Source organism: Coregonus clupeaformis, unplaced genomic scaffold (assembly GCF_020615455.1).
Source record: "Coregonus clupeaformis isolate EN_2021a unplaced genomic scaffold, ASM2061545v1 scaf0847, whole genome shotgun sequence".
Classification (NCBI taxonomy): Eukaryota; Metazoa; Chordata; class Actinopteri; order Salmoniformes; family Salmonidae; genus Coregonus; species Coregonus clupeaformis.
Window position 1 is genome coordinate 148,940 of NW_025534302.1, and position 15,106 is coordinate 164,045.

A 15,106-nucleotide genomic window follows, 5' to 3' on the forward strand; every position below is an offset into this window, starting at 1 on the left:
ATGAAACAAAAATATAACTATTTGGCCATAATGACCATCGTTATGTTTGGAGGAAAAAGGTGGTGGCTTGCAAGCCGAAGAACACCATCCCAACCGTGAAGAACGGGAGTGGCAGCATCATGCTGTGGGGGTGCTTTGCTGCAGGAGGGACTGGTGCACTTCACAAAATAGATGGCATCATGAGGAAGGAAAATGATGTGGATATATTGAAGCAACATCTCAAGACATCAGTCAGGAAGTTAAAGCATGGTCGCAAATGGGTCTTCCAAATGGACAATGACCCCAAGCATACTTCCAAAGTTGTGGCAAAATGGCTTAAGGACAACAAAGTCAAGGTATTGGAGTGGCCATCACAAAGCCCTGACCTCAATCCTATAGGACATTTGTGGGCAGAACTTAAAAAGCATGTGTGAGCAAGGAGGCCTACAGACCTGACTCAGTTATAGGACTTGTTGTGGTCCTCTGTAGCTCAGCTGGTAGAGCACGGCGCTTGTAACGCCAAGGTAGTGGGTTCGATCCCCGGGACCACCCATACACAAAAAATGTATGCACGCATGACTGTAAGTCGCTTTGGATAAAAGCGTCTGCTAAATGGCATATTATTATTATTATTATTATAGTTACACCAGCTCTGTCAGGAGGAATTGGCCAAAATTGACCCAACTTATTGTGGGAAGCTTGTGGATCATCAGACTAACAACCTGGTCACACTACTCCCCAGCACCACACTACGATCATCAGACTAACAGCCTGGTCACAATACTCCCCAGCATCACACTACGATCATCAGACTAACAGCCTGGTCACACTACTCCCCAGCACCATACTACGATCATCAGACTAACAGCCTGGTCAGACCAGCCACAAACCTGTGCAGTATGGATGACAGGGCCTTCTCACATGTCAAGGGGGCAGTGTAACAAAACATGACTAGCTCTATACTGCTCCTACATGGTGTAACAATACATCATGTAGATGTATATAATGAACAGACTAGCTCTATACTGCTCCTACATGGTGTAACAATACATCATGTAGATGTATATAATGACCAGACTAGCTCTATACTGCTCCTACATGGTGTAACAATACATCATGTAGATGTATATAATGAACGTCCGCTAGTGGCTAACATAGTTAAGAAATAATTGTATTCAAAAATATGTTGCATTTAATCAAAACCTGGAATAATACTAATGGGAAGATTCATGAGGTAGTGAATGTTTTTCATGTCAACAACTTATCAATGTTATCATCAGAACAACATCATCACATTTTCCTATTCATTTAGCTTGATGACAAAGTTACAGAGTGGGGTCTCTGCTAGTGTTAAAGTAATGGCCCATTTTATACAGAGAAATTGGCATAGTAGGCAATGTAACCAATCACAGACCTCTTTTAACTTGTATCATTGAATATCCTGCAAATCACCAGCAGAGGGCGACCATTTCAAAAAACAAAATACATTCACTCTGTTGGTAAAGCTTAAAAATGTGATTATATCTCTAAAAGTAGCAGAGATCCCACTCTGGAATTGTGATATAGCTGTAGAGTATATAATGTTCATTTCATTGTATTTATTTAGTCAGGATCGTCCACTCAGTAACAATTGCCACTGTTTTCCAGGGGTCCTGGGTTCCATAGAATGAATAGAAACATACACAAGTTGTCTAGATGAAATACATATACAGCATACTCATTAGCATATACAGCATACTCATTAGCACACATAGCATATTCATTAGTATACACACCATACTCATTAGCATACACACCATACCATTAGCATATACAGCATACTCATTAGCATACACACCTTACTCATTAGCATACACACACCATACTCATTAGCATACACCTACTCATTAGCATACATACTAGAGCAGCACAGTTCAAATCACACCATACTCATTAGCATACATACTAAAGCAGAACATTTAAAATCACACCATACTCATTAGCATACATATTAAAGCAGCACAGTTACATTCACACCACTCATTAGCATACATACTAAGCAGAACATTTAAAATCACAGCATTCTCATTAGCATACATATTAAAGCAGCACAGTTAAAATCACACCATACTCATTAGCATACATATTAAAGCAGCACAGTTACATTCACACCATACTCATTAGCAGACATATTAAAGCAGCACAGTTAAAATCACAGCATACTCAGAAGCGCGCACACCATACGCAGTATAAGACATACAAAATCACGCTCACATTACATCTGTCTAGATTTGTGTGCAGCTCTTTTGAAGGCAGACGTGCTAGCTAACTGTCCAGCTTGTTCCAGAGCAGTGGTCCAAAGACTGCATTTCAACTGTCGTTGAAATTGTTGAACTGACGTTCAACAATGTATTGAAACATTTGCCAAATCAAAGATGATACATTATATATGTTCATGTTTATATTTTTCAACATTAATTAATGTAAGAAAAGTTAATGTAAGAAAAGTTTTACTGAAATCTAAATGCTACTTATATTACAGAGCAAGCGGTAAAGCTTCATATGACACCCATTTCTGATTGTCCCTTTAAAGGAGACCTGGGTAAGGCCAAAATGCCAACTTTTATAAATTATTTCTCAACGATGCTTTTAGAGTGGAGAACGGCTCATAATAAAGGCCACAAAACACTAGTCTCAACGTCAACAGTGAAGAGGTGACTCCAGGATGCTGACCTTCTAGGCAGAGTTGCAAAGAAAAAAACATATCACAGACTGCCCATCTTAATCATTTATTTTGATTGGCCAGTCTGAGATATGGCTTTTTCGTTGCAACTCTGCCTAGAAGGTCAGCATCCCGGAGTTGCCTCTTCACTGTTGACGTTGAGACTGGTGTTTTGCGGGTACTGTTTAATGAAGCTGCCAGTTGAGGACCTGTGAAGCGTCTGTCTCTCAAACTAGACACTAATGTATTTGTCCTCTTGCTCAGTTGTGCACCGGGGCCTCCCACTCCTCTTTCTATTCTGGTTAGAGCCAGTTTGCGCTGTTCTGTGAAGGTAGTAGTACACAGCATTGTACGAGATCTTCAGTTTCTTGGCAATTTCTCGCATGGAATAGCCTTCATTTCTCAGAACAAGAATAGACTGACGAGTTTCAGAAGAAAGTTATTTGTTTCTGGCCATTTTGAGCCTGTAATCGAGAATGAGAGTGATGGAGTGCTACATCAGATGACCTGGCCTCCACAATCCCCTGACGTCAACCCAATTGAGATGATTTGGGATGAGTCGGACCGCAGAGTGAAGGAAAAGCATCCAACAAGTGCTCAGCATATGTGGGAATTCCTTCAAGACCATTGGAAAAGCATTCCAGGTGAAGCTGGTTGAGAGAATGCCAAGAGTGTGCAACGCTGTCATCAAGGCAAAGAGTGGCTATTTGAAGAATCTCAAATATATTTAGATTTGTTTAACACTTTTTTGTTTGCTACATGATTCCATATGTGTTATTACATAGTTTTGATGTCTTCACTATTACTCTACAATGTAAAAAATAGTAAAAATAAAGACAAACCCTTGAATGAGTAGGCGTGTCCAAACTTTTGATTGGTAGTGTATATAATGAACGTCCACTAGTGGACACCTTCCTAATATTGAGTTGCATCCATAGGGATGCTGGTCCATGTTGACTCCAATGCTTCATACAGTTGTGTCAAGTTGGCTGGTAGTGGATCTCTACCCCGAATAGCTCGTTCCATCTCATCCCACAGATGCTCAATTGGATTGAGATAGCTCGTGATCGACCTGTTGGAGACCCCTGACTCAGTGTATACAATTAGATTTGATGTTGCATAAACAAAAATACACTTTGTGTCAAAAACATGAGTCAGAACACAGCGGGCCATACCTGTGAACATTTAAAGTTATACTGAATCAAAATATAAACGCAACATGTTTCATGAGCTGAAATAAAAGATCCCAGAAATGTTATATTTGCGCAAAAAGCTTATTTCTCTCAAATTTTGTTGCACAAATTTATTTACATCCCTGTCAGTGAGCATTTCTCCTTTGCCAAGATAATCCATCCACTTGACGGGTGTGGCATATCAAGAAGCTGATTAAACAGCATGATAATTACACAGGTGCACCTTGTGCTGGGAACAATAGAAGGCCACTCTAAAATGTGCAGTTTTGTCACACAACACAATGCCACAGATGTCTCAAGTTTTGAGGGAGCGTGCAATTGGCGTGCTGACTGCAGGAATGTCCAACAGAGCTGTTGCCAGAGAATGAAATGTTCATTTTTGTACCATGAGCTGCCTCCAACTTCGTTTTAGAGAACTTGGCAGTACATCCAACTGGCCTCACAACCAAGTGTAACCACGCCAGCCCAGGACATCCACATACGGCTTCTTCACCTTCTGGGGGGGTATTTATGTCTGTAATAAAGCCCTTTTGTGGGGAAAAACTCATTCTGATTGGCTGGGCCTGGCTCCCCAGTGGATGGGCCTATGACCTCCCAAACCCACCCATAGCTGCGCCCCTGCCCAGTCATGTGAAATCCATAGATTAGGGCCTAATGAATTGATTAATTGACCGATTTCCTTCTATGAACTGTAACTCAGCAAAATCTTTGAAATTGTTGCATTTATATTTTTGTTCAGTACAAAATGGGTTATCGCACACAAAATGCTTATCAGCCAATGAAATGCGCTGATGGCCAAACGCTAAATTGTAGCCGGTCCACATCAGCTCTACGCCAACTTCAACAGGTGGCACTGATTATATCCTGGCGTCAGCCAATTAAAATCGTTGAAGTAGTTGGCCCTGTTCTAACACTTGTTCCTGGATGGTCCTTAACATACCTCAGTCCAACAGCATGTTCTGATCAACAAAGCAACGTGTAACCATCACCTGTATTGTGTTGAAGAATGAAGAATGAATTTAATAAGGAGCTTTTCTTCAGCAACACACTGCTATTGCCTAATAATCATATTGCATCATAGGCTACATGGGCTGGTACACCTAAATGTAGGTTGACGTTTCTGTGCATTTTTATAATAACACTTGGCTGTCATTAGTGTATTCTTACATGCCTACAATATTTTATAGTTTATGCATTATTAGAATAATCCACTTCGTCACATGCGTTTTTGAGTCGCGCGTTAAGGACTGACATTGAACAGTTTTTTTCCTCAACAAAAAAGCTTGATGCGAGGTGGACTTGAACCCAGGGTTAAAAAGCTTGATGCGAGGTGGACTTGAACCCAGGGTTAAAAAGCTTGATGCGCGGGGGACTTGAACCTAGGGTTAAAAAGCTTGATGCGCGGGGGACTTGAACCCAGGGTTAAAAAGCTTGATGCGTGGGGGACTTGAACCCAGGGTTAAAAAGCTTGATGCGCGGGGGACTTGAACCCAGGGTTAAAAAGCTTGATGCGAGGTGGACTTGAACCCAGGGTTAAAAAGCTTGATGCGCGGGGGACTTGAACCCAGGGTTAAAAAGCTTGATGCGAGGTGGACTTGAACCCAGGGTTAAAAAGCTTGATGCGCGGGGGACTTGAACCCAGGGTTAAAAAGCTTGATGCGAGGTGGACTTGAACCCAGGGTTAAAAAGCTTGATGCGAGGTGGACTTGAACCCAGGGTTAAAAAGCTTGATGCGAGGGGGACTTGAACCCAGGGTTAAAAAGCTTTAGCAATGTGTGCCACCTAGAAGTGATGATGACATTATAAATACAAATACATGACCGCTACAGTATTGGATCAAAAACTAAGAGCCTTATGGATTTAACGACGTAGGATAAACTTTCTTGTAAGGATGTGATTGATCTTTTTCCCATAAAAGCACACAGATGTGTGTGAAACAGATTAACAACATTTTTGATTATTTTGTCATATGCGAAAATGTTGTCTAACATTAGTAGTAGTTAGTAGCCTAGTTAAGGATGCATCAGTGCAATATTGGCACACAACATTTTGTTACACACCAACGGAACAAGTAAACCTTACATTTGTAGGTTTAAAAATCCCTCTAGTGCCCAGGGTTGACCTATTTTAAGAAATACCATTGGTTGGTGTATTGAAAATCTAAGATATTTGATAGGCTGAAGCAGAAGTTGTGCCAGGATGTAATCACTGCCACCTGGGGAGGTTAGCATAGGGCTAATGTTATCTGATGGGACCAGCTACAAATTAGCGGTCGGTCACATGTAAGTAAATCAACGCTTTTCATTGGCTGATACGCATTTTGTGCGTGAAAACCCATTTAACTTTAAATGCTTGCTTATGTTCGCAAATATGGCCCCAGCCTCTATATTCTATCATGTGATTTCAGGTCCTCTTTCTACAATGAGAGCAGTGGTATGGCTTCCATCATGTGTCCTCTGGTGTGATTTCAGGCTCCCTAACAAGGTAAAAGTAATTCCACATTGAGAGCAGTTGAACGGTTTCTCTCCTGTGTGTATTCTCTCATGTGTTTTCAGGCTCACTAACCACCTAAAACTCTGTCCACAATGAGAACAGTGGTAAGGCTTCGCTCCTGTGTGTATTCCTTTATGCTTATTCAGGTACCTTAACCGGGTAAAACTCTTTCCACACTGGGAGCATTGGAAAGGCTTCTCTCCTGTGTGTGTCCTCTCATGCTCTTTGAGATGCCATGACTGGGTAAATCTCGTTTCACACTGCAAGCATTGGAAGGGCTTTTCTCCTGTGTGAATTCTCTTATGTTCTTTCAGCTTCTCTAACCGTGTAAAACCCTTTCCACACTGGGAGCATTGGAAAGGCTTCTCTCCTGTGTGTGTCCTCTCATGTGTTTTCAGGCTCACTAACCACCTAAAACTCTGTCCACAATGAGAACAGTGGTAAGGCTTCTCTCCTGTGTGTATTAATTTATGCCTATTCAGGTCCCTTAACCGGGTAAAACTATTCCCACACTGGGAGCATTGGAAAGGCTTCTCTCCTGTGTGTATTCTCTTATGCTCTTTCAAATGTGATGACTGGATAAATCTCTTTCCACACTGGGAGCAGTGGTGTGGTTTTACTGGTTTGGGCATCTCTGGGTCTGGTTCCCCTGAAGGACTGTTCCCGCTGTCTGAGTGAGAGTCTGGTCTCTCTCCTGCCAAAAACAGAGTATTTGGTTAAACAGAGAGACCAAAATGAAACCTCCATATGATACAACTGTCTTCCTATGAGGTTTAATCCAGACTAGATACCTCATTATTGACATGTATTTACATTTTAGTCATTTAGCAGCAGAACGCTCTAATCCGGAGCGATTTACAGGAGCAATTATGGTTAAGTGCCTTGCTCAAGGGCACATGGACAGATTTTTCACCTAGTCCAGTCGGGGATTCGAACCAGGGACTCAGTTAGTGGCCCTTAACCGCTAGACTACCTGCCGCCCTTTATTGCGGCGTTCACGTCCAGAGCTATCGTAAGCTCCTCGATCCCAGTGGGTTACCCGAGTTGTGACGTTTCACCACTGACCTTTGACCTTTTCAATCAAAAGATAACAAATCTGCTTTTGACAACCTTATCAATGTGTACAATGTAGCTAGTTTGACCATACTGTCAATGCTAATCAAGCTAGCTAACTTTATTATTAGCATTGTTAAATCTTATTGGTTGAAGAATTGTTTCGACATCTTATGTAAATACTTATGTAAATGTGATATTTAAGTTTATTTTTTTATAAATTTGCAAACATTTCTACAAACCTGTTTTTGCTTTGTCATTATGGGGTATTGTATGTAGATTGATGAGGGGGGAAAACGATTTTATCAATTTTAGAATAAGGCTGTAACGTAACAACATTTTGAAAAAGTAAAGGGGTCTGAATACTTTCCGAATGCACTGTATATCTGTAAGAGCCACTCTTCAATTCAAACCACAGGTTTTCAATAGGTTTCAAGTCCGGAGACTGAGATGGTCATTGCAAAATGTTGATTTTGTGGCCAATTAACCATTTATTTGTGGATTTTGATGTGTGCTGGGGGTTATTGTCTTGCAGGAAGATCCACTTGTGGCAAAGTTTCAGCCTCCTGGCAGAGGCAGGCCCAAAAAGATTGGGAACCCCTGGGTTAGAGTTAAGGTTAGTAGATAGTTAGTCTGTAGAGCTTCTACAGATGGACAGTCCAAATAAAGTGTAACCTAAAGTGGAGTAAGGCTGTCCCCAACCATGAGTCATCTTTTCTTTCGAGCAATCGATTGGTCAAAGTGTATTTGTCCATATATATATATATATAGACACCCTGTGTATTATTTTAATAAACTAGATGTACTGAGCTTGTCTGATGCTTTAAGCTCCCTGTTTGATTAAATAATTAAGACACACAAATGACTCAAGAGGGAGCCAGAGATCAAGATAGCCTAACCAGATGGAGAAAAAAACAAAACTGTTCCTGAACTACTTCCTCCCGCTGATGCTGGCCTTCGCAGATTCTGCCATTACGCTCCTGAAGTTGCCGGTAATAGGCTTCACCAGGGGTCAGCAACCTTTTCCATTTGGAGTGCCAATTTATCTTAGCATTTCTACCGATCTGCGTGCCAGTTATGATTTTCATATGCACATATTTGTGGAACAATTTCATTTATAAAAGTATTTGTATCTCAAAATCATTGTCACATGGTTAATCTAAATTATACCTAAATCATTGTAGCCGGCAGGTAGAAAATATAATGCTAAAAATATAATATAAATCAAATTGGCTACGCATTGCTGTCTGCAACGAACTTGTAACATCGTATCAACTATCAACTATTTCCGCCACGAAACTCATGCTAGCAAACTCGCAACATTGTATAAAATGTTCTGGGCCCTCAAGAGTTTCCTGCGCCAATGAGCTTGGGACACACACAGCAGTAGGCTATTTGTGCAAGGGATAAGAAGTAATCAGGTATTTTATTACATTTCTACTGGATCAGCGCATTCAATTTTAACCTTTCATGCCGAGTGGTTATCAAAAGCGAGAGGGCTCGAAATATTGGTCAAATACATTGAGGAACTATTGTCATTCTCAATGGATTCTAAAAACATACTTAATTTAATTGCTGTTTGAGGTGAAGAAAACATTTATTTGAGAGGCTCCACAGCTCATTAGTGGTGGTGAGTTAAGACAATCAGAAATACTATCAGACATCCCCAAATGGGCACATTTATAGGCCTACATTTGCGCACAGGCAAGGTAGTCTAGGCCTACTTCTATATACGTAATCAGGTGTGATCCTTACTCAACATTGACAGGAGCGCTCCAAACAAGACAAAGAATAAATTGACAAAACTCATAAATAGAATGAAATTAAACAAAACCTGCAAACAATGCGTCCTGTACACAACTGTAATCATAATATTTTAAATGCATTAACAGAAAATACCATAAACAAACATTGTAGATTAGAAATGATGGTAAATAAGGGTAAATGTAGGTTACCACTGGTGATGTATGTAATTGGGAATTGACAGACACTAACAATCAAAGGGCAAACAATTCAATGAGTTGAATTCAGAATTGATCAAAGTTAGCTCACTAAGTCCTCTATCCCGCTACGTAGCATACCCCTCAGATATGGTATGGGCAGGCATAAGCTCCGGACCCCTCAGATGGGGTACGACAGTTGAACTAAACTTATTGGGCATCTATAAGTTATATTCTCCAATAATAAATGGCTTTATTAGCACAACCGTAGACCCCTTTATTAATTACTTCATTTATTAATAAGAGGGGGTCTAAAGAAATTATATAGCGAATGCGTTAGGAATGCCATTAGAGACCTAACAAGGTAAAAGTAATGAAAATTAAATAATTAATAAAGGGGTCTAAGTTTGAGCAAGCCATTAATTATCATTAATTTAAAAAATCCTCAAATGCATGGAACAATCACAGATTGCTCCATTAACCATTACTACAGTACTGAACAACATATTAAAGTATAGAACTTCAGCAGAATGCCCCTTTAAAAACACACATTAGTTCAACAACTGCATAGTTTGTGCCCCTGTTTTTAAGACAATACTTACTGGTATTAATCTGATCTTCAGTCTCCTCCTCCTCCTCCACTCCAAAAGGTTCTTCCTCTTCTTCCATTATAACATCCTCCTTTTCATTCAATGTGATAGCCTCCTCTTCCTCCTTTTTGATTCTGAAAGCTTCTACCTCCTCCTCTTCCATTGTGACAGCCTCTATCCCCTCTTCCTCTTTCACTCCAAAAGGTTCTTTCTCTTCTTTCACAGTAATGTCCTTTTCTTCTTTCAATGTGATAGCATCTTCTTCCTCCTTTTTCACTCCAAAAGCTTCTTCCTCTCCTTTCACTGTAATATCCTCCTCCTCTTCTTTTACGACAATGTTCAGACCCAGAGCTTCTTTCTCCATCCAGCACACCTTCTCTTCTTTAGCAGGGGGGGAGTAGCTTAGTGAACTCATGGTCAGGGGATGTTAGCTAGCTAGCTAGTTAGCATTAGCCTAGTGCTGTATACATTTTTTGACAAATTTGAATATTTAACGAGCAAATTACGTTTACCTTAATACGTACACATAATTGTGTTTAAAACACAAATTAATATACACAAAAATGGTCTAAAGAGCTTCAATGTTTCGGTTTCATGTTGACTAGCAAGCTACCAAAGTGGTTGAATAAGTAGCCGCGTTGGTCGTTAAAAAAGCGTCCAGTCCCGTCCACTCGATTATACGTCACGCAAGAAGCACCACCTGAAAGACTCACATCGCCATCTGTTGAATGGAGTGGGTAACGCAGTTTCGGAAAATATTCATTACATTGTTTATCCTGTGAAACAATGTCATAAGAAGTCATTTAAAAACAACCAGATGTTGTCATCTGCCAATATCAACCTGTCTCTTACTTCCTACAGCCAATAAGCCCATTAGGCATGATTAGGTGACAGGCATTTTCCGTGCTAAACTGACCAAGACACTCCACCGACAACAAATCAAATCAAATGTTATTGGTTGCATACACACATTTATCAGATGTTATTTATGGTGTAGCGAAATGCTTGTGTTCCTAGCTCAACAGTGCAGTAATATCTAAAAATACACAACAATACACGCAAATCTAAAAAGTAAAATAATGGAATTAAGAAATATGGAAATATTAGGACGAGCAACGTCAGAGTCCAGAATATAAATATATATGCATATGATATTATGTATAGACATGATGTACAGCATATGGATGTAATATGTTGTACAGTGGGGAAAAAAAGTATTTAGTCAGCCACCAATTGTGCAAGTTCTCCCACTTAAAAAGATGAGAGAGGCCTGTAATTTTCACCATAGGTACACGTCAACTATGACAGACAAAATGAGAAAAAAAAATCCAGAAAATCACATTGTAGGATTTTTAATGAATTTATTTGCAAATTATGGTGGAAAATAAGTATTTGGTCAATAACAAAAAGTTTCTCAATATTTTGTTATATACCCTTTGTTAGCAATGACACAGGTCAAACGTTTTCTGTAAGTCTTCACAAGGTTTTCACACACTGTTGCTGGTATTTTGGCCCATTCCTCCATGCAGATCTCCTCTAGAGCAGTGATGTTTTGAGGCTGTCGCTGGGCAACACAGACTTTTAACTCCCTCCAAAGATTTTCTATGGGGTTGAGATCTGGAGACTGGCTAGGCCACTCCAGGACCTTGAAATACTTCTTATGAAGCCACTCCTTCGTTGCCCGGGCGGTGTGTTTGGGATCATTGTCATGCTGAAAGACCCAGCCACGTTTCATCTTCAATGCCCTTGCTGATGGAAGGAGGTTTTCACTCAAAATCTCACGATACATGGCCCCATTCATTCTTTCCTTTACACGGATCAGTCGTCCTGGTCCCTTTGCAGAAAAACGATGTCGTGTTTGGAGGACAAAGCATGATGTTTCCACCCCCATGCTTCACAGTAGGCATGGTGTTCTTTGGATGCAACTCAGCATTCTTTGTCCTCCAAACACGACGAGTTGAGTTTTTACCAAAAAGTTCTATTTTGGTTTCATCTGACCATATGACATTCTCCCAATCCTCTTCTGGATCATCCAAATGCACTCTAGCAAACTTCAGACGGGCCTGGACATGTACTGACTTAAGCAGGGGGACACGTCTGACACTGCAGGATTTGAGTCCCTGACGGCGTAGTGTGTTACTGATGGTAGGCTTTGTTACTTTGGTCCCAGCTCTCTGCAGGTCATTCACTAGGTCCCCCTGTGTGGTTCTGGGATTTTTGGTCTTGACCATAGTGGAGTTTGGAGTGTGACTGTTTGAGGTTGTGGACAGGTGTCTTTTATACTGATAATAAGTTCAAACAGGTGCCATTAATACAGGTAACGAGTGGAGGACAGAGGAGCCTCTTAAAGAAGAAGTTACAGGTCTGTGAGAGCGAGAAATCCTGCTTGTTTGTAGGTGACCAAATACTTATTTTCCACCATAATTTGCAAATAAATTCATAAAAAATCCTACAATGTGATTTTCAGGATTTTTTTTGCTCAATTTGTCTGTCATAGTTGACGTGTACCTATGATGAAAATTACAGGCCTCTCTCATCTTTTTAAGTGGGAGAACTTGCACAATTGCTGGCTGACTAAATACTTTTTGTCCCCACTGTATATATGTATGTCTGTGGGTATATATATACCGTACCAGTCAAAAGTTTGGACACACCTACTCATTCAAGGGTTTTTCTTTATTTGTACTATTTTCTACATTGTAGAATAATAGTGAAGACATCAAAACAATGAAATAACACATATGGAATCATGTAGTAAGCAAAAAAGTCTTAAACAAATCAAAATATATTTTATATTTGAGATTCTTCAAATAGCCACCCTTTGCCTTGATGACAGCTTTGCACACTCTTGGCATTCTCTCAACCAGCTTCACCTGGAATGCTTTTCCACAGTCTTGAACGACATCCCACATATGCTGAGCACTTGTTGGCTGCTTTTCCTTCACTCTGTGGTCCGACTCATCCCAAACCATCTCAATTTGGTTGCGGTCGGGGGATTGTGGAGGCCAGGTCATCTGATGCAGCACTCAATCACTCTCCTTCTTGGTAAAATAGCCCTTACACAGCCTGGAGGTGTGTTGGGTCATTCTCCTGTTGAAAAACAAATGATAGTCCCCACTAAGCCCAAACCAGATGGGATGGCGTATCACTGCAGAATGCTGTGGTAGCCATGCTGGTTAAGTGTGCCTTGAATTCTAAATAAATCACAGACAGTGTCACCAGCAAAGCACCCCCACACCATAACACCTCCTCCTCCATGCTTTACGCTGGGAAATACACATGCAGAGATCATCCTTTCACCCACAATGCGTCTCACAAAGACATGGCAGTTGGAACCAAAAATCTCCAATTTGGACTCCAGACCAAAGGACACATTTCTACCGGTCTAATGTCCATTGCTTGTGTTTCTTGGCCCAAGCAGGTCTCTTCTTCTTATTGGTGTCCTTTAGTAGTGGTTTCTTTGCAACAATTCGACCATGAAGGCCTGATTCACACAGTCCCCTCTGAGCAGTTGATGTTGATATGTTTCTGTTACTTGAACTCTGTGAAGCATTTATTTGAGCTGCAATTTCTGAGGCTGGTAACTCAGATGAACTTATCCTCAGCAGCAGAGGTGACTCTGGGTCTTCCATTCCTGTGGCGGTCCTCATGAGAACCAGTTTCATCATAGCGCATGATGGTTTTTGCGACTGCACTTGAAGAAACTTTCTTGAAATGTTCCGTATTGACTGACCTTCATGTCTTAAAGTAATGATGGACTGTCATTTCTCTTTGCTTATTTGAGCTGTTCTTGCCATAATATGGACTTGGTCTTTTACCAAATAGGGCTATCTTCTGTATACCTCCCTACCTTGTCAAAACACAACTGATTGGCTCAAACGCATTAAGAAGGAAATAAATTCCACTTTTAAGAAGGCACAATTGTTAATTGAAATGCATTCCAGGTGACTACCTCATGAAGCTGGTTGAGAGAATGCCAAGAGTGTGCAAAGCTGTCATTTACATTTTAGTGATTTAGCAGACGCTCTTATCCAGAGCGACTTACAGTTAAGTGAGTGCATAATTTATTTTTTTCATACTGGCTGGGCTGCTTAGCTATTGAAGGTGGATTACTGCCATCTGCTGGATCATAAAGATACAGCTGCTGTAATTCATTACATTACCACTTACATTCCGTACACCGTTGATCACAACCAGTCATATTTAGAATCCATCAAAGCAACATTCGCAATCCAAATTAAGGGCATTTCATTAATATGGACATTTCCTCAGTACTTGAAGGGTGTCATTTCCAATGCTATCGAGTTGCCAACAGCGATTGGCTGGTGAGTGTTGAGCCAATATCTTCTCTGTATCGATCTGCAGACAGAGGCATCAGGCGGTAGCTCCTCTGCTATCCTGGTCAAAAAAATTTTGGTGGTAGAAATGTCCCATGACATTCTGATTCATAATCTAGCTTTATTGTGGCCATGGAACCTTTGGGGCAGCATAGTGCCCACCAACATTCTAATGACAAACAAACAATAGTTTTTAAACCTAAGCCCTATTTTCAGCGTTGTACACTTTTGTCATTACTTTATCCTATGGGAGCAGCCAGAACATTTTGGTACTGAAGTTGAAAATTGTTTCAGGACCCGGGTGCACAAATAAGCAAGATTTACTACTAAAAATACCAGATATACCACATTTGTACACATTGTTGAAATTAGGACAGGGACTGGTGTGTTTACCTTTGTTTTACACTAGGGCAAAACCAACTGGAACATGGGATTTACGCTTCTAGTTACCCTTTGAAATGTCGAACTCCATACAAGTGTCATTTGTCAACCTTCTTGAAGCGAATGTAACTCTTTTAATTAATCCGATTTAATCAAAGAGCAGTTGAACAAGAGTTAGGATGAGGGGGATATAGTGGTTGATGTTGTCTGGCAGCCAGACAGCGTGGGATTGGTGCCAATAGCAAAGCAACTTCCCCTAAGGTATCCTGGAGAGAAAGAGAGAGAGCAGGTGGCAGTGGAAGGATCATTCAATTAATGCTAAATTGCATCTGCTAAATGATGTAAATGTAAATGTGAAAGGGATGCAGTATTCTAACACACAGGTAACAGGTAAATAGCCTGATGTGGACACCAATTCTGAGGCAAACTGTGTGGAAGT

The 15,106-nt window shown here is 40.6% G+C and overlaps 1 protein-coding gene across 1 annotated transcript; it reads right to left on the reverse strand.

The window, feature by feature from the left end:
- Window positions 1–4,582: 4,582 nt before the first annotated feature.
- LOC121561864 (zinc finger protein 135-like) lies at window positions 4,583–7,004 on the reverse strand. The gene has a single exon (XM_041874304.2). The coding sequence runs from the start codon at window positions 6,996–6,998 to the stop codon at window positions 6,267–6,269; it is 732 nt and encodes a 243-aa protein (XP_041730238.2). The 5' UTR covers window positions 6,999–7,004; the 3' UTR covers window positions 4,583–6,266.
- Window positions 7,005–15,106: the final 8,102 nt, after the last annotated feature.